This window comes from Mauremys reevesii, linkage group 4, assembly GCF_016161935.1.
Source record: "Mauremys reevesii isolate NIE-2019 linkage group 4, ASM1616193v1, whole genome shotgun sequence".
Classification (NCBI taxonomy): domain Eukaryota; kingdom Metazoa; phylum Chordata; order Testudines; family Geoemydidae; genus Mauremys; species Mauremys reevesii.
In genome coordinates this window covers 96,591,622-96,619,305 of record NC_052626.1, presented here as the reverse complement: position 1 = coordinate 96,619,305, position 27,684 = coordinate 96,591,622, and the positions used below count along the sequence as shown (strand labels likewise).

At 44.1% G+C, this 27,684-nt stretch overlaps 1 protein-coding gene across 6 annotated transcripts in view; it reads right to left on the bottom strand.

The window, feature by feature from the left end:
• Positions 1-27,684, bottom strand: part of GALNT18 (polypeptide N-acetylgalactosaminyltransferase 18) — a 496,636-nt gene that overhangs the window by 238,109 nt on the left and 230,843 nt on the right. Inside the window, exon 1 of one of the 6 annotated variants that reach the window (XM_039538364.1) lies at positions 17,362-17,407. The exons of the other annotated variants lie outside the window; for them this stretch is intronic. Coding sequence (XP_039394298.1) covers positions 17,362-17,392 — 31 coding nt within the window. The 5' untranslated portion in view covers positions 17,393-17,407. Of the gene's footprint in view, positions 1-17,361; positions 17,408-27,684 lie in introns of those variants that run through there. 6 annotated transcript variants of the gene reach the window in all.

Here is a 27,684-nt window from a genome sequence, read left to right as displayed (position 1 = left end):
TCTTTAGGAAACTAACTAAAATATATAAATGCAAAACAATTAAAATTGATTTAAATCAAGATTTTCTGCTCGCTGATTTAAATCTTGATTAAAATTGGTGATTTACACATCACTGATTTAAAAATCAATCCACTGTGCTCTGAAAGCTCATTCTACACAGAACTCACTAATGAAGCCACTACCAGCTGAAACAAGGCTTCTGAAATTTGGGAACAACCGCTATGTTTCTATTGTGTCAAAATGCTAAAAGGCAGTGGTTCCAGGTAGCTTACAAACATGGGCGGCAGGTTAAGCTTCCCCTTGGGGAAGCTAGGCCACTGTCCCACCTCTTCTGGCTGAGGCCACACTTCCCAGTCTCAGCCTGCCAGGGCCCACAGCTCCAACCCCATTCCACTCCCACACTGCCTCTTCCCCCTGCTTACTCAATTATGACCCCTCTCCCCACCCCACCTCCACTGTGGCCCCAAGACCTGAAAAGCTTTGTGCCACTGTGGCAGGGAGTGAAGGCCCCTTCAGCCCTGGGGCTGTGGCAGGGGGAGATTTTTCCGAAGGCCCCAAATTGGCTGGGTCCCCTGGGCATGGGCCCCATGGGCTTGTGTGGTAATCTGTCACTGCCCGCCCCCCAGTAGTGCAAGGTTTGGGGAGCCTAAGCCACCCCCAGCCTCCATTATCTGTCACCCATGCTTACACGGCTGTTAATACAGTGTAAACCATGGGGAAGAGGGTCAGCTAAGGCACAAAAATGGAGTGCAAACAACTGCAAGGTAGTGCTTCCAACAGGGAGGTTGCTTTACTTCTAAACCCTTCCCCAACAAAAGTCACTACTCCACAGACAGGGGATTGATATTAATTTAGTTGTTCTTCTGCTAACTAGATTTTTTTCTTTTTTATTTGATATAATAAATAAATAAAAATAATATAAATCAGTGAATTCCTGAGGCCAAAGCCCAAATTTACTGCCAGTAAAGCTGACCTCAAAGGTAGTTTACCTGAGTAAGAAGTACCTATAAACTCTGGACCAGATTCTGCCACCCCTTGCTCATGAGTAGCCTTTAGCAGATAGCGCCAATGAAATAAATGGGACTATGCACATAAGGGTATCGGAATCTGACCTAATATTTTTAATAATTAATAGGTAATTCACTATACTCTAGAGGCTCAGTCTATATTGATTCTTTGCACATCCAGAAGTCCCACTGAAGACTGTGGGAAAATGGGGTATGCAAGGAATGCAGGATCAGGTTCTTCTTTTACTAAAAGCAGACTGTCAAAGAGCTGTACTATTATCATTAGTAATAGCATGCATTTAATATTAGCCCCAGTTGAAGAGGGAAACACCAAAATCTCCTTCATAAAGTCATGCCATTGGACCCACTAATGGTGCTAATCAATCCCACTGCTCAACAAGTCTCTGCAAGGCTCCCTCCTTGTGAAAACAAAAACAAATAAATAAACCTGAGATGAGTCTGATTTTGATGACACAAAGATCCAGGAGCTCTTTGAATTCACATGGTGAGGTTCATATTATCAGGTTCCCTCAACTGTGAAATAACGGGATGAGGTAATACATTACAAGAGGCTGAAAAGGGAATATCAGCATGAGCATGTTGGAAGCCATCAACAGCAATCTAATTTCTTGGGTAGTAAAAGCACCGCCTGGGTATGTTGGGTTTTCATTCTTAACTAATAAATGTGGGGCATTGATAAAAAGAAGGCAGCTCCTGTAAAGATCCAATTACCCTCCTTGGGTACGTCTTTTCAAAGAACAAGCTTCTTACAAGCGTGGGGGAAATCCTGGCCCACTTTGCGGCTCCTCTGCACTACCACTGCAGTGCAATGGAGCCGTAAAGCTGAGGATTTCCATGGGCTGGGGAATCCAGGGGCTGGAGAACCAACATAACCAGGTCCAATTCCATCTTCACCCAGCACTCCCCCTAGATACAGATATGGCCAAGGGGCAGGTTGGGGGATGTGGCTAGACTATCCTGCACAGCAGCAATCCCCAGTAGCATAATGGTGCCTAGAAGACCCTCAGAAGTTGGCATAATTTAGAGCAGTTCTATGTCTGAAGCAACCCCCAACTGATCCCAAGGGAACCCAAAAGGTGCTATACAGTCACCTTTGCCTCCATTCCCATTCGGGTCCTGGACCCAATGCCAACTGCCGTTCAACCAGGACTTAGGGCTCAGAACCATGAAAGAGAGTCAACTGTAGCTTGCATCAAGATGCTCTGCCAGAGTAACCTAAGTATAGTTCTAGAAATACCCCAATGGGTTATGGATAATTGTTTTTCTTCAATTACAGTGAGGCCACACCACCGCATCACAGTCTTCCTTCCCACATGCTTTGGCCCTTAAACAGTTCCGCTTGTGACATAGCTGAAAAAGTGTAATGAATGTTCAAGTCTGCACCACAGCAGTAAAAAATATACTGGCTTGTGTTAAATTAAATGGTGATCCCTTCAGTGCCAGGGCTCAGATTCAAACCCTCCTCTGTTTTTCCTACTTAACGGGGACTAATAGAGCCATCACCTTTGCATGTGCTTGAAGACCACACCTTCAGAGAGAGGTCCATTGAAACATGGAATTACTTACAAGCACAAATCTCAAAAGGGAAAAATGTGAAAATAATATTAATTATACAGAAAATGTATGACTGAGAACTAAACAAAAGACTACAGAAATGCTGGTAGAAAGCTGACTCAGAAAGGACAAATAGAGTTTGACCCAGGGAGGGGCCGATCATGTCTCACTCTCAGTGGGTGTGGAGGAGTGGGTGCATGGTATAAGGAGCTTTCCTCCGCCTATTTATAGGACGGGTAGAATTGCAGATCTTGCCCTCAGGGAAGCAGAGTTACTGCTTCATCCCTACAGCCGCTGGGATGCAATCTTGCCCCATGATTCTGCTTCCTTTCTGCACTGGGGCAGGACTTGCTAGCAGGGAGGAGCAGGATGCCACTCCCACATTCCACAGGCAGCTGAAGAAGATATTCCACCTCAAGGGAGGCAGAACACCTCCCGATGGCTCCCACAGGCATGGTGTGGCCTGGACACTTGCTCTGGTCTATGCCCAGTAGATATGATCCATCCCTAAACACACAGTTCAGTCTCTTTGAAATATCAGTTAGACAGGTGTTTCTCCAGAGGTCGGGGCTTCTTTCCACTTGGAAAGAGGAGAGAGAGAGAGAGCGCACGCACGCTCATTGCATAGTCTGGTTAATTTATATCTTCACACCACTTCTTTCTCTCTGGGGATATGTCTATACTGAAGCTGGGAGCATGGCTTCCCAGCATGGGTAATGCAACACACTATTTCTGCTGAAGTTAGTGTGTTAAAATTGCAATACGGCTGTGGCAGCGGCTCAGAGTAGCCACCTGAGTATGTGCCCAGGGGGCTGGGCAGGTTTGTACTTGACTGGCTAGCTCGAGCCTCTACAGCCACACTGCTATATAGACATACCATGGGAGGCTCCCAAACAAGTCTGGTGATCCTCTGTCAGGCTTTCCCAGTTGATTAATTTTAACTTACCCCACTGTGACACCTGCCCTTTGATGAAGGGTGAATGCAATGGACCTTACTGGACTACAGGCCTTCACATTCTTGCTAGTGGCACTTTTTTTAAAAAATTGCAAATTTAGGGCCAAATAATGACCCAGTTTAAGTGGCAGCACAGAAATGTGAGGGATCATAATGCCTCCATGGGGCTGATAAGTACCCTGGCATTTATGGGTGGAAGTGGGCAGGGAACATGTAGGGCCCTTGGCTCTGCCTCACAACGCATCAGCCAGCATAGCTCCACCAGGAGGACATACTCCAGATGCTTCTGGTGCAGCGTAAGGGGGAAAACCAGAAGTCAGGTTGTAATTCTTGGAGTCACAGTCTGCATCACTGGCTACCCCTTATTCAGGGCTCATGGCAAAGCCACAGTTCAGAACTTAATTGCTCCTCAGTAAGTTTCTGGCCTTGTGTTCATGAAAGAGTCCTACCATCTCACTTCTATGCCTTCGACAAAGCAAAGCTTCACCCTATTCTCACCGTTTTAGCTGAGGTTTGTTTCAAGAAAATCGCAATGCAAACCATCACAATAATAATATCCTGCTGCAGTGACACTACGAATGCCCACGAAAAGCCCCGATGCAGGTTCTTTGGAAAGCAGTTGCTGCACATACTTTGCAAAGTTTAGACGCCCATTTTTTCTTTGATACAGACAGACAACTGCCATTGATGTTAATGACAGTTAAGTGCTGGTATCAATGGGAGCATAGACAGGACCCTGGAATATGTTCTCTGCTTTAACATGTTTCTATCTGCATTTTGGTGCCCAGGGAATCAGGTACACAACTCACAATACCAGGAACCACTGCTGAATGTTACAAGGCCTTTAGCTCCCCAAAGGGGGAAACTCACTGATAGGAGACACCCCCATCCCAGTTACATTATGACGAGGGGAAGCACCTTTGAATTAGATAGGATGGAGTAAGGTACCAGGGGAAGTGTGGGCGCAACGCAGGGAAGTTGCGAGAGGGCAGCTTGATACTACTGGAGCTTGAGTCACATGACACACCACTGCACCTCATTTATGAGGAAGGGACTTACAAAAGAAAAAAAGAGCCAGCTCCTTTTCAGAGAGGGGAAATATCTGGACAAGGAAGGCTGTTAGGGAAAGTGGTAGCTGTGGTATTTTCCTGTGTTAGGCACCTGTAACATCAAGCCTCTATGGACTGCATTTAATTTGTTTTTGATAGGATTAGTTAGTTCATAGATGGGTGGTTTTGGTATTCTGATTCCCCCCCTTAGCATGGAACCCTATAAACCTAATGTGAAAGCCAACCAAATAAGATGGGCTTTCTTCCTGTGTGGATAAGAATTTTGGGGGGGGGGGCAGGGAATGAAAGCAGGCATCTTGCTTCCTATGAAGGCCTTCAAAACCTTAACACTGTACATTAGTTGGGTTTCTTGGGGAGAGAAGTGGGGAGGCTTGAACACAATACATGTTGACCACTAGAGGTCACGGCAAAGCTATGCTGCATTGATCAGATTCAAACATAGAATATCAGGGTTGGAAGGGACCTCAGGAGATCATCTAGTCCAACCCCCTGCTCAAAACAGGACTAATACCCAATTTTTGCCTCGATCCCTAAATGGCCCCCTCAAGGATTGAACTCACAACCCTAGGTTTAGTAGGCCAATAGCTCAAACCACAGAGGAGGGTTTGAATCTGAGCCCAACACAAGGGGTGAGTATAGCACATACCACACACATCCACAGTGACACAGAAACTCTTCCTTTATATACATTTACACATCACACTGCATTTACTATGCACTGCACCACACATTTTGGGATTGGCTGGGTAACTTTGTAAGAACCAATCCCCATACAGCATGCTCTGTCCACATAAACTTACTCTCTACCTCATCTTAATGTTTCCGACTTATCTTGTCCTTTGCAAATGGTTCCTTGAGTGTTCCCAAATCCCTAGTTCAGACATTGTGTCTCTTAGTTTACTGAGCTATTTACTTATCTTAGTTAGCACAGAGTCTTTTTTCAGGCCTGCTGATCTATTTACCTCCCTAATCCGGTCTCCCAAGAAATAAGGCCTCCCTTTATGTCCAATTACCCATGTCAAGCCAGGGTTATTATAGGGCGTTTCCTAAAAGTGCATTACAGTGAAAATTTATACAATCTTTTACAATAGTTAATACTAAATTTCTAGAGCTACGATATGAAAAAATATTACCCAGCTAAGCATTAGTAGTGGACAGTCATATTTTAAACTCTTCTTAGTTGAATTTTCTCTCTTTCTGTGCAGTTGTTCATTCAATAGGTGGACCAGGCAGCTTAATTTTTCCTTCTGGTATTTACATTATCTTAACCTTCTGCATTCATCAAAAGACAACAACCATCAAGTGAAGTGACCTCTAGCCCAATCTCCTACCTTAGTTTTAGCATGGACATGGTGTTGTATGTTACTGTTAGGGGATGAGTTTGGCCATCCTTTGTTTTTACACAAAGGAAATTATCTGCTGCCTCAATGTGCAAACCAACGATTGATGCTGCTTTTTAAAAAAAAAAAATCAAATTTTTAAACCAAAATTTAATTACTGCAAAATGTCTTACCCTTAATTATAACATTGGCGACTAAGAGACTCCATCACAAAGTCAGCAGAAAAATGTCATTGAAACTCATGCAAAAATGTAAGGATCAGCTGAAAGTGCCATAGGGAGGTATAGCTCAGTGGTTTGAGCATTGGCCTGCTAAACCCAGGGGTTGTGAGTTCAGTCCTTGAGGGGGCCACTTAGGGATTTGGGGCAAAATCAGTACTTGGTCCTACTAGTGAAGGCAGGGGGCTGGACTTGATGACCTTTCCAGGTCCCCCTTCCAGTTCTATGACACCAGCCATACAAAATATTAAAATTCATTTTAGAAAGCAGGAAACATCTTCTGAATAAGAATTAATGTATGCAGCAGTCACTTACTGATTTAAGACCTTTATACTTAAACTTCTCCCAATGAGATATAATGAACTTCACGGCGCGTACCATAATATGTTTTAAGAATACTGACAGTCTGGAGCTACGTAGTAGTGCTTCTTAATATATACTACAACCACCTAGACATAAAACACACTATTTCCATGGATCAGTTTGCTGAAGCAACCTGAATAAAAATACCACTGAAATTACTGTATTTTTCTCCCCCAAGCAACATCCTGCATTTTCTCCCTCATACGAAATGCACTCAATATTACATATGCAGAGCTACACCAGTTGTCTTTTCCTGGATTTATAACTTGCATAGCATTTTAAAGTTAAATCTGCACAAAGGATCTTCTACCACACTGTGTCTTTGGCAACCACTTTAAAGTAGAGATAACCCCAAGACACAGAGTAAACATCTGGATCTGGTTTGAGATGAGGTTTGGGTTTCAGGTTCCAGATACTGAATCTGGATTAATTTTCAACCGTGCTGAGATCATCAAGCGACATCACAGTCCAAAAAAATTAGGGGTTGAAATTTCCTTTGAATGGCTTCAGGTGCATCTGAATAAAAAAAATAAGCCTATTCCAAGCTTTGGATCATTCACAGAACCAGGAAGCCCTGGTCCGTTAAGCCACCTCTTTTCCACAACTCCCCCTTATTGTGTCAGGTATTGTCTATGTTTTATGTCCCCCGGGCTTGCAATATAATTTTGTTTCTCTTTTAGTTAAATAATGCCTCTACTGTGTAACAAATTCTTCTTCATAGAGTGCTCATCACATATCCTATGCCGGGGAGGAATCCAGAACCTTTAGGAACGTGGCGTGGGGTGTGTGGAAATTGTTTCGATTTAAATTTAAAGTATTGTCTGTGCATCCCTGACATGCACACACTTTCCTGTATCTCAGAAATGACTGAATGGATTTTCCTTAAACATTCAATAAAAAAAAATAATATCTCTGTCCTAAGCATGGAAGGCTTATCTCAAAATTACAGAGCTTGAGAAAGCTATGAGCTTGTGTAACAGAGTTACAGTAGAAATCTGAAGGTGATCTGACCTATAGATTTTGCTTTTGTCATCCTATAATTATTAGAACTGAATAAATTACTTAAAAGAGAAAAAACCAATGAACTGTACAAAGACATTTGTGACAAGAAAAATCTCTGCTATTCATGCTAAATAACCTAGTTCTGTATCTTTTAATCTGTGCTGAAAGAAAACCAGTAGAACATGCAGTATCTTGGGGCCAAATCTTGTAGCATGTTACACACGTTTAGTGCTCGGCACCTCACAAGAAGAGACCCTTATTGAGATCCATATATTTCTCTGGTATACATTGGCATTAGCCTGCTCTCTGATCTGAAAACACTGTATATCCAGACAGCTGTTCGTTCTACAAGATATCTTTTCATTACCATTCATCAAATTCCTTTCCAGCCATAAATTTACATTGGTGCATGTGCGAGCAGATGTATCAGACCAGCCGTAAGTCCTTATACCCTACTGGCATGGTTACCATACATGTTCTATAAGCGTGGGAGGCCTTGAAACGGTATGGAGGCACTGAACTCATACAAGAGAGAGACTATCAAAGGAAATATGCATTTTTAAATACAATCAGTTTCCTCATCAAGATTATACAAAAGATGCTTTATTAAGTATCAAGTATTATTAATGCATTCTATATCCATTGGTTGTGCCTTCAATGTTTTGAAAGGAAACAATCACCTCCCTCCAACTGGTAAATAGCCAAATTTGCCAGCAACACTAGAAGGACTTCAAAGAATATGGAGCCTGATGTTCCAGACTTTCAGGCATACAAATGATCGTTTTTTAAATAAACTATAACACAAAAATAAATTAGGTTTTTCAAAGCAATCACCCCATGATAATGTTCATCACACTCAGAAACCTGTTTGTTAGAAAAGCCCACAGGTTTGCTTAAAATAATCAATACACTGATTGTGGCTACAGATATCCAAAATAACAGTCAGACAAGGGAATTAATTACAACTCAAGGGACTACTGCTTACCTTTGGCAAAAATAAAGCTGACAATTTCCATTTTAAGTCACGTGTTCTCTCCAACTACAAAATTATCTTTGCCATTCTGAAAAAATAGGATACTGAACACTATTAAATATGTATGCTTGGCAGTATTTTTATACTATTTTATTTAGTTTAAAGCACCTATAGTTTGAGGACAGATGCTTAAGCAGTAAAATTATTGGAGGGGGGTATTAATTCTCTGGACCTATGCCAGTATAAAACTGGAGTAATACAGTGATGAACCAGGCACTTGCTGTTTTGGTTTGTATTGCAGGTTGGCTCAATGTTTTGGGATTTTTGCTCAATTAGTATGCGACAGCGGGCAGCCACTGGAATATACCCATATGCAGGACCTGAGCAGAGTCAAGCTTAGTCAGTATTGGTAGGATTTTAAAAACTGCTCAGTGTTACGCTCTCTCTGCTCATACACAGTTTTACCACTGAGCGTTAGACCAACACTAAGTGCTTTTAAAAATCTCCCCCTAGAAGAACTGGAGACCTCTGAGGATGGCCTAATCAGGTTCAGTAGATGCTGTAGACTCAGACATTCTTTCCTCGGAATGGAAACTAGCAGCTTTGGTATTATTGAGTGCCATCCTTCACAGTAAAGATCCCAAGGCTCCCCCCCCCCACACCCACCAAAGGGCCATGTTAGCCAACTAGTGCCCTGGCTGAATTCAAACAGGATGACCATCTCCCTAACAAAATTTCCCTTGTAGTTGACATGGGATATAAAACAGCTTTTTCACGTCTTTTCCTAAAGTGCTGTGTAGTGATCCTGTGCACCGTGAAACAGTTGCTTCACTTCACCGAAGAGATGGCTGTATTTCAAGTAATTTAATTCTTGTGTATGTGTGAAATGCTGGCATAACAGGTTCTTTTGAAATGCAAGGTTTTTATTTATTATCCTTCAAATACATTATGGTTGAAAAGAAATCAAACCATATAGAAAATCCTTCAGACAGACCGAGTTTAGATAGTGCTGCTACTGCCATGGTTAGTAAGTGATTCCAAAGGTGCTACGGAACAAAAATACTTATTTATCCCAACACTGCAAAAAAACAAATTATTTGAAGACTTGCTTAAATTCCACAGTCCTTTGGAGTTACTGAGAAGTTTGCAATAGAAGAACAAGCTTCAAGGGTACAAAGATCTTCTACTTCATTGACAACCAATTGCTAGGGAGCTGTTGATTCAAGATGATAAACAGCAAAGTCTAGCTACTAAGAGCACTTTGAAAAGGTAATGGAATAAAACAGCCACTAGTGACATAATGGGTAAACTTCAAAGTGGTGATTAAGCAGAATGACCTTTTAAAGATATAAAATGCATTGCACAGAAACTGTGCTCCAAGAACAAAGCTAATATGCTTCTTGGAAGCTAAGCATCATAACCTAGGCCCAACTCAGGAAAGCACTTAAGCACAAATTTAATTCCATCCCTCTTGAGGAAAGCACTTAAGCAGGTCCCATTGACTTCAATAGGCATGTGCTTAGGTCTCAAAATTAAGTACATGCTTTCAGTGGTTACCCGACACTAGTTTCCATTCAACAAACAGCAGGCCAAATTTTCTCCTGCAGTCTATGGGAGTTGCATTTGTGGAAATGAGAGGACTTACATGTGCAGTGTGCCAGAAAAACAAGAGCCATAGCACCTGGAACATGCACCCAGGTCATGACAACTTTCATCTAGCGTGAAAATGTTTGTGTTTTTTATTTTTTTAAAAACATTAGATTCTAGATATTGGCTATAACAATACACACATTTTTTAGCTTATGCAGAACTGGCAAGTAATATGGTCAATATGTTGATTAAATGGAATTAACCAGGGTCAAACCAGGGGGAGGAAACAGGTAATGGTACTCTTCCCAGCTCAACCCACTTGAGATGCCACAATGAGACACCACTCTTAGTAGATTATGCAGAACATGAATATACATGTTTTTTAGGTTCCATTGGGCTTCTCAGGATTAGTTGAGTTCCCCTTCAGCAGGATTCAAATAAACCTGTGGGCTCCTTAGTGAGGCTTATATGCTCCTTGAGCTTTGTGGGTCCTTCTTGATTAAGGTGAAAAGACACAAGTAATGGGATCTCCCAAGCCCACCCGCTCATGTTGCTAAAATGAACACTCTCAGATCTTTTCCTTCCATTCTTCCAGATTTTGATGAGCCCTGAAACAGATCATAATGCTGACATTCAAATACCAATACTGACATCTCAGAAGATGGATGAGGCAACTTGTACCTCTGAGAGGTACTGTTTCAGACTGTCTGTAAACTCAGGCACACATGCTCTGGCTGTCCTAAGACTAACTACTGGAAGCTGGGAGGGGCCGACAGCGGTGAATCACTTGATAATTGTCCTGTTCTGTTCATTCCCTCTGAAGCATCTGACAGTATTGGCAATTGTCAGAAAACAGGATACTGGGCTAGATAGACCATTAGTCTGACCCAGTATACATAAGAAGGGCCATGCATCACTGCATGAACTTAGTTCATTTTTTCAATATTTTTTTTCACAACCACAATAGCTAGAGACATACTTTAAAAAAAAATTAAATCTGAGATTCTGGAGGACATTAAGAAAGCTTGGGAGACGCACTGGCATTCTATACAGCCATATTCCATCCCAATTTGAGCCCTGCTGATACCATATTTAAAACACTGAACATACCCAAATACTAAAGCTGAGATCAAAGAATAATTTAAGGAGCTGAAAACTACTATATAATAAAAATTGAGACGCAAGCATAACAAAACTTCTCTCTTCTGCTATGAAAAACCACAATGAATGATACACTGAAAGAATGCTTCCTTCCTTCCCCTCCCCACCCCAAGCTGAGAAGGGAATTGGGTCATAAAAGATCTATGCTTATGTTAATAGCATAAAAGAATTAGAAATGAGACTGGCAAAGATAATAATGAACTATTTTTTAAAACAACAATGGGAAAAGGAAATGTAAACAAGTCTTTTAGTTTTACAGCCTGACAATATTTAATAAAACAAAACACAAACTTGGACTGTGAAGACGACAAAACACCAGTGGAAATCTGCATACACGATAGCTGATACGCAGTCAACAAGCAGGAACTCACCCTATTCTGTCCTTAGCAATGCACAGCCATCCCCTATTGACTTCAGTGGGAGTTGCAGGGGTAAAGAGAGGGGAAAATTAAGCTATCAACAACTGGAGCTTAACTGATACAGATAAAAACTGGGCCTGACATTGGCAGACCAGGTAACAGCTCATTCCAAAGACCCAGGCCTCACTGAACACTTAGGAATGTATAACTGGAAGCAAGGCCAAATCACCAGTGTATTAGTATAAATCAAAATGATTGTTAAATGTATCCGGTGTTTAAACTTCATTAAAGCTATCAGGATCTTGCATTTTCATTTATCTATATCCTGTTAGAATAGAATAGCAAACATTTATATTATATTTAGCCCTGTAACTAAATAGCCCATCAAACAAGAAAAAAAAACGTTGTGTAATGCCAATGAACTTTTAACAGGAAAGTGCTAATTTTTGCACATTTCAAAGCAAATGGTCATTGTGTGAGGTGATCAGAGATCAAAGACTCTAAATGCGTTCCTCTCTCCAGGGCCGCCCAGAGGGGGGGGGCAAGAGGGGCAATTTGCCCCAGGCCCCGCGTCCCGCAGGGGCCCCCACGAGTGTTTTCCGGGGCCCCTGCGGCTCCGGTTGAGCTCCCGCAGGCATGCCTGCGGCAGGTCCACCGGAGCCCGGGGCGCGTGGACCTGCCGCTGGCATGCCGGCGGAGGGGCGCCGTCCCGCTGGCTCGGCTGGACCTCCCGCAGGCATGACTGCGGCAGGTCAAGCGGAGCCGCGGGACCACGGCACCCGCCGCAGTCACTCGTCCCGGGCTCCGGTCGACCTGCCGCAGGCATGCCTGCGGGAGCTCAACCGGAGCCAAATGCCGCCCCCCAGGGAAAGGGCCGCCCCACGCGCCTGCTTGGTGCGCTGGGGTCTACAGCCGCCCCTGAGCGGGGGCCCCCCGCCGCCGAAGACCCCGGGCCCCCGGAATTCTCTGGGCGGCCCTGCCTCTCTCTCCATCCAAGAAAGAGCTCATGTGTGTATTGACCCTGTCAGCTTATTTTCTGTGAGAAGAAGTTATAAATATGGACACAACAAAAAATATCTACTTCTCTGGACTGTTTGGATTCCTACAGGACAGAATAACCAAATGAGAAGACTGAGATCCTCAGAGTTACTCTGGGTAGCGCTGAGAGACTTTGGGGAAACTGGCAGATTACTACATCTCTGCTACCATTTGGAATTATAGACTGTGACTCCCCCATACATATGTTTTTACCTACTTTACCCTCTCAATAAACGCATTCTTTTTTTCTTAGCCAGATCATTTACTATAGAACTGTCTACCCAGAATTGTCTTTGGTGTTAGATCTAGGACACAAATTGACTTGGGTGAGTGATTGGTCTCTTGGAACTCAGGGCCGCCCCGGGGGGTGGGGGGGACAAGAGAGGCAATTTGCCCCAGGCCCCGAGCCCCACAGGGGCCCCCACGAGAGTTTTTCGGGGCCCCTGGAGTGGGGTCCTTCACTCGCTCCAGGGTGCCCGGAAAACTCTTGCGGGGCCAGGCACAGGAGCTTCTTCCACTCCCGGGCTGCCGCCGTGGGTCTTCGGGGCACTTCGGTGGCGGGTCCCGGAACGGAAGGGCCCCCCGCCGCCGAATTACCGCCGAAGACCGAGCTGAACTTCGGCGGTGGGTCCCGCTTCGGCAGTAATTCGGCGGCGGGGCGACCCCGCCGCGGGTCTTCGGGGCACTTCGGCGGCGGGTCCCGGAACGGAAGGGCCCCCCGCCGCTGAAGACCCCAGGCCCCCGGAATCCTCTGGGCGGCCCTGTTGGAACTGGTTGTAACCTGAATCTATTGTGATTTTTGATGCAACTGCCCATCTATCACACAGTCCAGCTTGCCTGGGTGGCAAGATAGACACTCCAGTCTAAGGGGACTGTGACTCCATTACGAGACTACTGTAGTACTTTAGGAGTTCACATTCGTTACTGTCTTGGTGAAATCTAATTAAATTATAGAACATACCACCAGTTTGGGGGTGTCTGCCTTGCTTTTGACAGTCTGGCCTGAGTACGCACTCACAGTCGTGATAAGGATTTAGGAGAACTGGGTTATAGACAACAAAATGAAATTCAACAAAGACAAATTTAGGGTGCTACACTTAGAAGAAAAAAAGCAAATTCTGCACAAATACAGAATGAGGGATATTTGGCTTGGCAGCAGCACTGCTGAGAAGGATCTGGGAGTTGTGGTGGGTCGCAACCTTAACACGAGTCAACAATGTGATGCTGTTGCAAAAATAAACAAATGCAATTTTCAGTAACAGAAGCATGGCATGCAAGTCACGGGAAGTGATAGTACCGCTCTACTGGGCACTGGTTAAGCCACAACTGGAGTACCGTGTCCAATTTTGGTCACCAATGTATAGAAACGGGAATGGATCCAGAGACGAGTGACAAAGATGATCAAAGGGATGGAATGCAAACCATATGAGCAAATGCTGAAGGAACTAGGTATGCTTAGTTGGGAAAAGAGGCGATTGCGGGGGACAGGACATGATAGTTGTCTTAAAATACTTGAAAGGCTGCCATAAAAAAAGATGGAGAAAAATTGTTCTCTCTTGCCACAGAGGGCAGGACAAGAGGCCATGGGTTCAAACTACAGCATGAGCGATTTAGACTAAGTCTCAGGAAAACCTTCCTACCTGTAAAAACACTAGGACAATGAAGCAGACTGCCTAGGGAAGTTGTGGAAGCTCCGTCATTGGAGGTTTTCAAGAAGAGGCTGGATAGCCATCTATCTTGGATAGTTTAGGCATAACAAATCCTGCCTCCTGCCAGGGCGTTAGACTAGATGACCCTTGCAGTCCCTTCTAACGCTATGGTCCTATGATGGAAAAGATACAGCCAAATTTTGGTTCAGGGGACATTTTGGGAGACATTAAGTTTTTGAGCGACCAGCTAGTGACACCTTAATACTCATAAGTAAGTCTACAATTTTGTCATGGATATTTTCAGTAAAAGTCAGGAACAGGTCACGGGCAATAAACAAAAATTCATGGAAGCCGTGACCTGCCCCTGACTTTTACTAAAAACATTGTGACAAATGGGGAGGGAGGAGGATCCAGCACCCTGCCCCACTGCATGCAGTGGCAGGGAGCTGCGGCCGCTGACCATGGGGATAGGAGCTGGGAGGGACCCCATGCTGCCCTGCAGGGCTGGGAACTGCAGGGAGGGGTCCCTGCCATCAGCGGCTAGGAATTGCGGGGTGAGGGAGCTGTGGAAGAGCATCCTCACAGCCACCAGGGCTGGGGAGCTGCCGCGCGCAGCGCCTGGGAACTACAAGGGGTCACCAGCTGCCGCAGCAGCAGGACTGTTGCAGGGCCCCAATGTCACGGAGGTTGCTGAAAGTCATGGAATCCCTTATTTCCGCGACCTAGTGACACACTCGTAGCCTTACTCATAATCAGGGGTCACTTTTGAAAATGGGGGCAATAGAATTTACTTCACATGAGTGTTGTGAGGATCAATTATTTCATGTTTGTAAAGCAGTTTGAAGATGTAAAAGTTCAATATATCATGGGGGGGAGGTGTAATAATGACAAGATCATTATCTTTGAGAAGAGATTTGTAACTCTAGCACATTCTGAATTAGAAACCCCATGGTTAGGTGCTGCTGCAATATGAAAGACAGGCAAATGCTGTTATCAAGGGCACTAAAAAATTAAAGTCATGCAAAGGCTTTAAAAAAGAAAAAAACATAGCAAAATGGTGAAATCGAATCAAATTTTTTTATAAAAGTATACAGCTAGATTAGGGCGTAAGTCAAATTTATAGTTAGAGATTTTGTTTTAAACTGAAGAAAAAGCAAGAGAAAGGATGAGGAAGAAGCCAAGAAAAATTAAAACTGCTGCCAAGGAAGGAAAATAAACAAAAAAAATAATAATAAAAAAAAACAGGCAAAGTTCAATTTATTACACAAGATACAATGGACAATTTGGATGGTAATAAAAGTTTAACTGCATTTCTCACTCATTGCAGGATTGTAGATTTCCCAAAGGACATACTATTATTTCACTGCTAAGAGCAGTTTTCACTGAAAAGAACAGAAAGTTGCACACCAGGCCACAGACAAAAGAAATAAAAAACATCTATTATTTTGCCTCTAACTTGAAACACAAAACTATGATAATCTGTCCGAAGGTTCAGCGATGTTCTTTCCCATATCCCAGATCGAATTTCTAATACTGGGAATTGTATAAAGCAGTGGCTCTCAAACTGTGGTCCACAGACCACCAGTGGTCCGCGAGTTCTATTCATGTGGTCAGCGCCTGGGTGGCCGCCAGGGGCGGCTCTAGAAAGTAGGCTGCCCCAAGCAGCGCGGAGCGCTGCGCCGCCCTTCCCCGGTCCCGCGGCGGGTCCCCTCTTCCCGCGGCTCCGGTTGAGCTCCTGCCGGCATGCCTGCGGCAGGTCCACCGGAGCCCGGGACCAGCGGACCTGCCGCAGTCATGCCTGCGGGAGCTCAACCGGAGCCGCGGGAAGACGGGACCCGCCGCAGTCATGCCTGCGGCAGGTCCGCTCGGTCCGGGCTCCGGTGGACCAGCCGCAGGCATGCCGGCGGGAGCTCAACCGGAGCCAAATGCCGCCCCCCCGGGAAACGGCCGCCCCAAGCGCCTGCTTGGCGCGCTGGGGTCTAGAGCCGCCCCTGGTGGCCGCACACGAGAGAATGAAGGGCCACCCGCCTAATTAGTGGAGCTGCGCAGGTATGGCTCCACTAATTAGGTGCCTGGACCCTGGAGAAGATGCACATGTAAGGTGAGGTGGTGGCCTTGGGGGGAGGGGGCAGTGGGATGAGAAGAGGGGCTGGGGGGAATTTGGGACATGTAGGGCTGCAACGGCCAGATAAAAAGGAGTCTTGCCCCAACTCCAGGGCTGCGGCTGCCAGGGAGAAATGGCCCTCCTTCCCAGCCCCAGCTCTGTGGCTGCTGTGGTGGGGGAGAGACCCCCCCCCCTTCCCAGCCCAGCTCGGGGGCTGCCACAGCAGGGGAGAGAGGGCACATCCATCGCATTAGAAAGACAGACTACTGATATTAAAATACGAGTTCTGTGCTTTTATTTGTAGAATAAGGAATGTTAATTATTAAAGGTTTTTTATATATAGCGCTTTTATCCAAAGTGCTTTACAATAGTTAGCAAACGGTACAAACAACAACATTTGGAAAGATCATTAAGTGGCCCACCGAGACCCTCAGTAATTTTCAAGTGGTCTGCAAAAAAAAAAGTTTGAGAACCACTAGTGTAAAGCAAAAGCAGCAAATAATAGATTGACGCAAACAGAACCATCACCAATACATGTGTAACAGGTAGTTTCCCACTCCTCTCATTCTTGATTTTTTTTAAAAATAATTTACACCATTCATCCCAAAGGAATTTACAAACAGATGTAAAACTATATACAAGGCTCATTTCATCCACAATTAAATGGCACCTCTATAGTTTTTAAGAGCTCACACCATTACACCACAGTTTAAGACAAGAAGTGAAAAAGAGTACTGCGGTACACAGCCGAATACAATAATGAAGGTCAGCAGAATGTAATTATTCACATAGGAATCTAGGCCAGGATAAGAGTTAACTCTCTCATCAAAAGTGACATGGGACATTTAAAGACAAATAATCAAGCCTTGGTTTTATGTCCTATGAAAAGACATCACGTCCAGCAGCCTGGGATGCTGGGACACTGAGAAAGATCTCTAAGGAAAAGTGGTACTATACCCGCCACAGAGCTGGTCCAATCCTCTTTCATTTGTGAAAGCTGACAAAAATCACAACTTGATAATACTGTGGAAGGCTCTCTCCATTAATTTAAGTGTAACTCAAATCAATCAACTTTGCAGGATGTTTAACAGAAATATAGAAAGCACCTGGCATTGAATGGACCTTAGCATTGATGTGGTTGTTACAGGAAAGTCTTCTGGGCATTATGACAAGTGTTACTGTATTTCTACTCTTCTTTGGTATTTTTCCAGAAAAATGTAATACCACAAAGTTGCCTAGTCCTACTTCTTTTTGTAAGGCACTTCTAAACCTCAGAGACCACAACCATTAGCCCCAGATCTCTGACTAATCCCTCTTGATGTGCTGCATCTAGGTAGTCTTGAATTTAAAAACTGGTAGTTAAAATTTTTTTATGATTTAGATGGATAAAAATATACAGCAACTAGTCACCCTTAGCCAGATCCTCAGCAGGTGTAAATTGGCAGCGTTCATTCATACCAGGTGAGGACCTGGCTCAGAATATTTAACTGAGGTATTGGAAGGACAATAGCTGCTTTCAATTATACTAGTATGATCAAGAGCAAAAATTTGACTCATCTAGTTTAGAAGGTACTGCCAAGAATATAAATATCCTGATGCTCCTGTCACTTATACTACTTTTATTTCACTGTCTCTCTTGACTTCAGTGGGGTTACACTGGAATAAAAGGCAGCAGTAAATGAGAACAGAATCAGCCCCAAGCCCTATCACATGTATTAAATGCACTGGTGTGAAGAGCTGGTGTCTCAAATACCATAATCCTAGTTATTGTAAACAGAAACAGAATTATGGAGCAGTGCTACCAAATATCACTCTAATGACTGAGAACTTCTAACAGGTGCCGAAAACAGACATTTGTTAGTTTTATGGAATACTTATAACAAAGAAGCAAAAAGCAATTTTCTTTTAACCAGCACAGTCACAGCACTACTGATAACAAAAGATAGCTAGAATTAACATGCTGATAAAATATAAAAAGGAAGAATTTTAATAATTTGTTTCATTTTGAATGTACACAATGGCTTTAACAATAACCAGAACAAAAAGAAAAAAAGAATGTATGAAACTGTATTTTGTGTATCCTAGCCTTACCTTCCCTGAAGTTTGCTAGCTGGAGGAATGTTGTAACAAGGTTGCAGGGTTCTTCAGTTACTCCACCTTGTCAGCAGGTGTTGGAAATCTGCAAGGAGCTGCAATTTAATTACTGCTGAATCACTGGGTACTAGGAACAGGTAATTTAACTCTATTTGAAACAGAGGAGGCGGACATCTCATAGAGGAAGTTACAGATGAGAAAGGAGAGGATCTGAGAGAAGGTATTTAGAAGCAATTCTAGAAGCAGCCAAACCTGGGGAGCAATTTTAGGATTCATGTAGGGTTACCTTGAAATGACCTTTTTGTTAATGAAACCAGAGACTTTTTGATTATAAGTGTATGGCTTTTGCATAGAGCTGAGTGGGGACTCCAACAATTTTTCCAATTAGTTATTCTCTTCTGGGAAAAAGCTGGTCTTTATTTTATTTTTTTTTACTTCCAGGTTTAAATACAACTCTGAATAATTAAAATAATTTGAGCTTCAGAAACAAATCCCAGCTCATGGGGATGCTGGAGGGTCCATTTTCTACTTGAAAATGGAATCTAGGGTATTTTGATCCACCAGTGTTTCTCACCAGAGCGGGTGGGATTATTTTTTAATATCTGTTGTAGGCTCGGTGAAGGAGTAATTATGAGGTAAAGGGAAACCAACTGAAGGTGGGTGGCAGTTTCCTTGGTGGCTGAGCTAAAGCCGATTACTTTGATCCTAATTATCTTCTATAGAAAAAACCTCAGGCAAAGAAACCTCCTAGGGAAACCCCACACTGCATTTCCTCTCATGCACTCAGGGAGAGGGATTTGTACACCTGCTGAGCAGGCAGGGGCAGGCTGCATGATATTCCAACTGAGCAGAACTAAAACTCCACATGCAATCTTGTCATCAGTCCCCTCCCCTCCTCTCTCACTGAATTTTAGAGCTCCTGTTGCTCTATGCTGCTAAGGAGGGCCTGTTATTCTGGCCAGCAGCATCTCTCAGTAACTGTTGATGGTGGTTCTCTGCTCACATGCTACATTTCTCCATCCAATATTCCTCCCTACCACCCACAGGAGTAGAGAACAGTGTGCTGCAGTAACCAGAGTTGTAGAGCCTTCACTGTATATTGTTTGTGCAGAGAGACTTTACAGGATCTGTGGGATCACAATGCCATGTTGGTTCCATTTTCTTCCCTCCTGAAATTCTGGAGTCATTCCAAAGATCTATTTCTCCTCTCTTCATCCCCTTAGCATAGGGGCGGGCAAACTTTTTGGCAGGACCACATCTGGGTGGGGAAATTGTATGCAGGGCCATAAACGTAGGGCAGAAGGTTGGGGTGCAGGGAGGTGTGAGGTGCAGGAGGGGGCTCAGGGCAAGGGGTTGGGGTGCAAGCAGGGTGCGGCAGAGGGTTAGGAGCAAAGGAGGGGGGTCAGGGCAGGGGGTTGGGGTGAAGGAGGGGTGTAGGGTGTGGCGGGGGTTGCGGTGTGGGCTCCGGCCTGGCACCGCTTACCTTGAGTGGCTCCGGGGTGGCAGTGACACACAGCGGGGCTTCGGCAGGCTCCCTGCCTGCTTTGGCCCCATGCCGCTCCCAGAAGTGGCCAGCATGTCCGGTAGTGCCTCGTGGGGGTGGGATGGGACAGGTAGCTCTGCTGTGTGCTGCCCTCACCTGTGGGTACCACCGCCAAAGCCCCCATTGGCTGCAGTTCCCCATTCTCAACCAATGGGAGCTGTGGGGAGGTGGTTTCTGCAGGCAAGGGCAGTGCACAGAGCCCTCTTCCCACCCCTCCCCCAGGGGCTGCAGGGACATGGTACCGGCTGCTTCTGGGAGCAGTGCGGGGCCAGGGCAGGCAGGGAGCCTCCCTTAGCCCTACTGCGCCACGGAGCTGGCAATCCTGCAGGCCAGACTGAAAGCCCTGATGGGCTGGATTCGGCCCGAGGGCCGTAGTTTGCCCTCCCCTGCCTTAGCACCACACAGCAGGAGAGGGGCTAGCAAAGTCCCTTAGATTGTAAATCTCTGCCCTGGTTGTCTGGTACTAATTAGGACCTGGGGGATGCTTAGACAGAAATAGTGACTCAAAGAGAGTTCTATCTTAATCATCTTCAGATTTCAGAAGTGAAACAGGCCTGCTAAGGCTCAGTTTATATAATACTTGTAGCCTCATTGTGATTATCCATCTGGCAGTAGCATTAATTAAAAAATACATGGATCCAGTGTGGAGGGGTAAGGAAATAAACTAATGGGCTACAGCCGTCTTTTCCTTACGGCCTCCTCACATACACCAAGCAGTAGGGTGACCAGATGTCCCATTTTTACAGGGACCGTCCTATTTTGGGGGACTTTTTCTTATATAGGTACCTATTATCCCCCCCGTCCTGTTTTTTCCCCACAGTTGCTATCTGGTCACCCTACCAAGCAGTGTTTTACCAGACCAGCAACTCAGGGCATTTGAGTGCAACCTCACACAGTTTCCACTCCTCTGTGCACATTATTCCCCATGTAGAGTAGCATGAGGCATAGTATTGCTTTCTATCTTCTCCTGAGCATCTCTATTTGTTCTTAACTGCTGCTGCATGATAAGCGTTGCTCTGATGAAATCACCGTTCTAAGTATTTATCCTCAAAAGACCTTGCAAGTATAGAGGTGATCATGACATATAAGAAGCTTAACACTATTTTTGTCAATGTTCCTTTCCTCCCCCTTATCTAAGCAAGTTTCATCTGCCATAAGGCTGTCCAATCCATCAATGGCTTTAAGTTACTGAATCACAGGCATATGATTTCCATCTATTTGGCTGCCAATGGAAGTAAATCACTACCATATATTCCCCTTGTATTCTGCCAGTCTAATTTTAAATGACATGTGTAATTTTAAATGGCAATTTTCACTTTTGTCCAGATTTCTAAATGCCCTGAGCTCCCCTTTTGTTATATTTCTGTCCTTACAGGCACTTGCACCTCCCAATTTACTTCTATTTGTGAAAGACAGTAACTGAAGTGTTGTCTAATGAGTGTGTGTTGGGGAAGGATGGCCTTATGGTTAAGGGCTGGGAGGCAGGAGAACAGGGTTAAATCCTGGCTGTGCCATGTACATTTGGGTAAGTCACTGAGGTAATTTTTTGAAAATCTGATCTTAAATTTTAGGTGCCCAGCTTTCAACACAGAGGGCTACATTCAGCTTCTAATCAGCTCCTCTGCACTGCAGCATTGCTGAGCAGAGCTATGGGGAAGGAAGCAAAGGTTGATTTAAGTCATCTTTCCACCCACTGGTAATCTGGAGTTTTTCCATGAGCCAAACTGGCCACAAGTTAGAGAATCCTAAGAGCAGCTGTAACTTGTGCTGCCTTGTGAGAATTGCCCCTTCTGTCCCTGACAGTCCCGTACAGCAGAGGAGAGAGAAGCAGGAGGGAAGGAACTTTATGCCCATTTAGGACTCCTCCCATCCAAACAGCGTAATCCTCAATTCCCATTTATGGCAGTTTTGCACCACTCAGAACCACTGAAAATCGAGACTTAACTCTCCGTGTCCCTTCATTTGCCATCTGTCACACAAGGCTAACAATACATCTGACTTCTCAGGGGTATTAAAATGAGATCTGTGAACTGCTCACATACTCCGGTGACAAGCACCACAGAAATGCCCATAAAACCAATAAAAAGCCTCTTGTTAATCCAATACATACATTTCTCACAAATTCCTTTCTTTAGGCACAATAATAGTAAATATTTAGAAATATTGGTTCTAATACTGAACCTGGGACACCCCACTTCTAACTTCTCAATATCCTGAGAAGCAGATGTTTACTACAACTTTGTTTTCCATCACTTAACTAATGAGTAGTTTTGTATTTGTTTTGTTTATACAGAGATTAAACAGATTTCCAAACATCATTAGAGCATGGGTTCCCAGGGATATTTTAATCCTCAAATAGAATGATGTCTACTTGCACAAAAGAGTGGAAATAACGTGTTTGGGTCAATTTTTCCACCTCACTGCACCTTGTGTAGCCATTTCAGCTTGGGCAGAGTGGGTATAAAAGGCTACCAGACCAGAACAGTCATCTCTCAGTCTTATTTTGCATAGGTGGCCTGACTACACCAAGTGCAAGGGAGTGGAGAATCAACCCCTTCATTATTGATTTGCACATTAGTGTTCCAATCCACTCATGTTGTTTCATGAAGGATTTCCACATTTTGAAAGGATACTCTTTTAGCCCTAATGAATTTACTTTTCTAGTTAGCCATACAGGTTTCCTCCCTCCTCCCCTCCTTCTGTTGTTTTCTTGCTCAGAAATATGTAAACCATCTGTGCCTCTACAATGGCCTAACAACGGTCTGCAACTCTGTTTCTGTTAAAGAGACATCACCAAGGCTGGAAGGCCAAATATGCCAGTGGTTTTGCTGGAAAACAGGCAGGCATATTGCAATTTCTCCCTCGTCTGCTTGCCTAGCCTGGTGTTATAAGCATGGACAAGTCTCTAGGTTCTGTTAAATCGTGCACCAGTGCAAAGTTCAGCACAAGACCTGTAGGGACTAAGGTGACTCTAACCGTGGTGCGTCCATGATATCGGTGGTTGGGTGCGTTGCACTGTGGGCGTTGGTTTCTTAGCTGTTCTATTGGAACCACCGCCTGAGATCCTTCTCCCTGATGGGCTTGCCTCCCATTGTCTTCCGGGTCAAGATCCCAGTGCCCAGTGGGCAATGGGGCAAAAATCATTGTCATCTGGGTAAACTGGTCACCTTTTTTCTTCCAAGCATTTGGCAGAGACTTTTGATACATTTCATTTTTTCCCTTGTTTTGCCATGGCAATGCATCTCGCATATAGCATATTTGTCTTGTACTTTGTTTGTGTTTGTCATCTCACAGAGCGCTACACAGAAGCACGCTTTGGGCGATACACAGCAGCTAGCCATATTACACCATCTTTGAGAGATCCATAAGAGCCATATTTTGGAATAATTGACCATCATGGCCTTCCCTCCCTTTTGGGAATTGAGGATGATCATGGCCTTGCCTACAAAGCCAGGATTGGTTACAAGATTGGTTACAGCCCAGGCCTGCAAGTTCCAGATTTTTTACTAGCCCATCTGCACATTCCATTGGCTGTCCGATCAGCCAGGGCACATAAGCCAGGGGGGACAAACTCACAAAAGGAATGACTCCTGGAATGATCCTAAAAATAATATAATCTTTTCTATAAAAAATAAGAAAGTGTGCTGAATAGATAGTGATAGAACCAGCTAGAGACCAGAGAAGAACCAGAGAGCACAGCTGCTCTATTAGAAATTATGCAGAAATTATTATCTGTATATTATCCTTATTCCATGGGGTGCTCCTGTTCCCCCCCATTCTTATTTCTTCCCCCCCCCCTTCTTTTCTATTTGTGTGCATTTCCACTTGTAGTGATTAAAATTAAAAAAACTGACAGAGACACACACTATGACTGTAGAAGTGAGTGAAATGAGTGGAAGCAGGAATCCAGACATAGTCCAGACAGGAAGTAGAGCAGCCCACAGCTAGTCCCCTACTCCAGGGCTGCTAGTCCTGAATCTTTGAATCTTGATGGGTGGGGGTGGGGGTGATGGGCCCTGATGAGGTTACCAGCCATGATGCACCATCCATCAGCCCCCCATTGCCCCATCATCCCATTAGAAAAATTAATTATGGGCTGATGACTACAGGCGGCTGATGTCCATTGTATTCATCTGCTTTTGCTGATGATGATGATGGATTTTTGATTTTTTGATTGATGATGCTGAGCTGGTGACTGATGATGGCACCATTGCATTCGTATTAGGCCATCGACCGTGGGAGCAAGGCGGTTGGAGTGACGTGTCGGCTGCGTGTGCATGCAGCGCTGCAGCATTCAATAAAGGGTGACATAAAAAAAAAGGTGACAAATTGTTTTACCTTTCGACTGGGGTGGGTGGGGTGGGGAGGGGTGGTGTGGGTGTTGCCTCTGATTGAGGACAGACTGTTTGACACTGTGTTTGCAGCTCAAGCTCAGAGGCAAGAATGCAGGAGGCTGCAGCTGCAGGGAACTGGGAACTGTGTCCAGTCCCCAGTTCCATCCCATGTTGGTCCTTTTGCTTTTCGCTTTCCGTTCACGCTGCTGCGCTGCGCTGTGCTCTGGCTCTGGCAAAAAGGATTTCTGAATAAAAAAGTTCTGAATTTCATCTTCTATAACGGGCGCTGATATTTGCCTGCCCTTACAGCAACAAAGCAATCACAACCGCGGTGGTCCATTTTTTTTTTTTTTTTTTTTGGACTGCGCCCATACCCCTGCGCTGGCTCCACTGGGCAAACAGAAATATTCAAAAATTCGCGGGGCTTTTTTTTTTTACTTACTGCATCCCTCTGCATCCGTTTCAGTCGGCGGTCACGCGTGCACTGTGTGACTGCTAGGATAGCTCGAAACGATCATCAGCCCACACGCCCAAACTATCCTAATCCGATAATACCGACACGATACGTAGCCTACCTCTCGAGGAGGGAGACAGAAAACCGTTTAAAAAAATTAAAAAAAAATATATAAGGGTGCCCTGTGTGTGGCGGTTTTTTTATATCGCATCGGTTCACTCTAAAAAAAATTTAAACGCCTAGTGTAGACCAGGCCTTACACTGTCTCTGCCCCTCCCCTGTGCTGGGGATTTTTTCCTCTTGTGGTGCTTTATATTTCCTCTATGTCAGTGTAAAGGAAATGTGGAGCATTCGTGAATTGGGCCCCCGTGGACTTTATTTTTGCCATCTGTAACAAGAGGTTCATATAGTGCGTATCCGCCTTCATAAAGGCCTTGGAAGTTATGGATGATGGGTGGGATTTTTCAAAAGCAAAGTGATTTAGGATTAATGACGTGAATTTCAATAGAATGTGTGTTCCGAAGTCACTTTGGCACTTCTGAAAATCCCATTGGCTAAAGCTTTACATGAGTGCAATTGATGACACTAAGAGCACAGATCAGAAAGTCGGTTTGTTTGTTTACAGCAAGATCATGACACACACTCATGCATTGGCGTAATGTGGTGTAAGAAGCCCCATCACTCCTCTGCACAGACTATCTTGGAGAGAGAGTAGCGGTGGTCAGGGATGGGTTTGGGCTGAGCTTTGGCATCAACAGAGCTGACATGGAGGGGAAAGTAAGCTGGGCCAGGAAAATGTCTGTCACTGCTTACTTTTCCCTGGAGAAAGAAGAAAGCACATTGTCTGTGATCTGCAAGTCACCGCTTGGTCCCCACTTTGCTTATGGGGCAGTACAACTACTGACTTCCTCTTATTTAGGGTTTAGTGCAAGGTGCCAACCCAGCCCTGACTGATTTTTAACCTAAAATTGATCCTTTAAACAGTGATAATAGCTCAAAATATTGTTACCTTTGAGATAAGACAGGAAGGTCAAAAAATTGATTAACTGTTTCCTTGAAAGTGGAGAAGTAAGAGAGATAGGTGAAAGGTCACTGGAAAGATTATTATTGGATTTTGTTTGACATTTCAGCACAGCAATCTATTTTTCTCCAAGAAACAAAGGGAATTAAATAAGTAATTGTATGTAGAGTACGTGACTATGTTACAATGAGATGTAATACATCATAAGTGGTGCTATGATGCACCAACAGAAAACAATACTGATGGGGACTATGATACAAACAGTGTTTCAGAAAAAAAGTCATGTTTCAACTCTGACTGACTGATCCATAGCACTGTCTTACCGATGCTGAGCTTGATAGCCAAGGTCTGGCTAACATGATCAGCTGTTTGTCTTCTAGTCTTTCCTGACAAAACTAATCACTTTAGATTGATGCTGGCTTCCTCAGAGAATTTCCATTTATAAATGGAAATTTCAACTTTCCTATTTAATATTTGTCATAAGAAACAGGCAGGAGAACAACAAAATGAGAGCTTGTCCTATTTTTCATATAATTCTATTTCATGTCACTTCTCTTTCAATGATTTCTACCTGCATAATATAATAGCTCATTATCATATTACAGCCACTGAATCTCAAATAGCTGGTAATCATCATATTTCAGAGGCCTGTTAGCATCCATTTTCTACAATACTATTCTTCCAACCTTCCATCAGCCATTTATTTCTAGGTGCTGACTGGAAACATACAATTAATCTCATTAAAACAGCAGGATGGAAAACTAATACTACATCTCTCAGCATTCTGAGTGTTCAGATATATGTTTCCAACTGTCCTAAATAGGATTTTGTGCTACTTTAGGTAATAATTAATGTTAAAATCTAAGAGCATTATTTAAAACCAAACAAACACTTTTCCTTTTAATCTTTTCAAATAGTGAGAATATTTGAATATTAATTAGTATTCCTTTGAGAGGGAATTAGGTATCAGGTGCTATTATTAATATTCTTATTTACATTTCAGACAGTGCCCTAAATATGCCAGGCACTTGTAGATTCTCATGGTGCTTTTCATAGTTAACTCAATGTAGTCACTATCCACAATAAAGAAAAAAGGACATCAGATATGCATGGTATGGGGGTTCCTCAGCTTCTGTATATCATCTGCCTGTGGGTTGGAGTTTCCTGACACGGTCTCAGTTTTCATCTGATTTCCCTCTCAGATGCAGAATAAAGTAGTAATGTTGCTTGAACCCAGAAGTCACAGGACAGGCCCAACAAAGAAAGTAACAGAACGTCACTAGCCATCACCTACAGCCTCCAACTAAAACCTCTCCAGCACATCATCAAGGGTCTACAACCTATCCTGAAGGACAATCCCTCACTCTCACAGACCTTGGGAGACAGGCCAGTCCTCGCTTACAGAGAGCTCCCCAACCTGAAGTAAATACTCACCAGCAACTACACACCACACAATAGAAACACTAACCCAGGAACCAACCCCTGCAACAAACTACATTGTCAACTCTGTCTGCATATCTATTCAAGGGACACCACCATAGGACCTAACCACATCAGCCACACCATCAGGGGCTCGTTCATCTGCACATCTACCAATGTGATATGTACCATCATGTGCCAGCAATGCCCCTCTGCCATGTACATTGGCCAAATTGGACAGTCTCTATGAAGGGGGGGAGGGATAGCTCAGTGGTTTGAGCATTGGCCTGCTAAACCCAGGGTTGAGTGTTCAATCCTTGAGGAGGCCACTTAGGGATCTGGGGCAAAAATTGGTCCTGCTAGTGAAGGCAGGGGGCTGGACTAGATGACCTTCCAAGGTCCCTTCCAGTTCTAG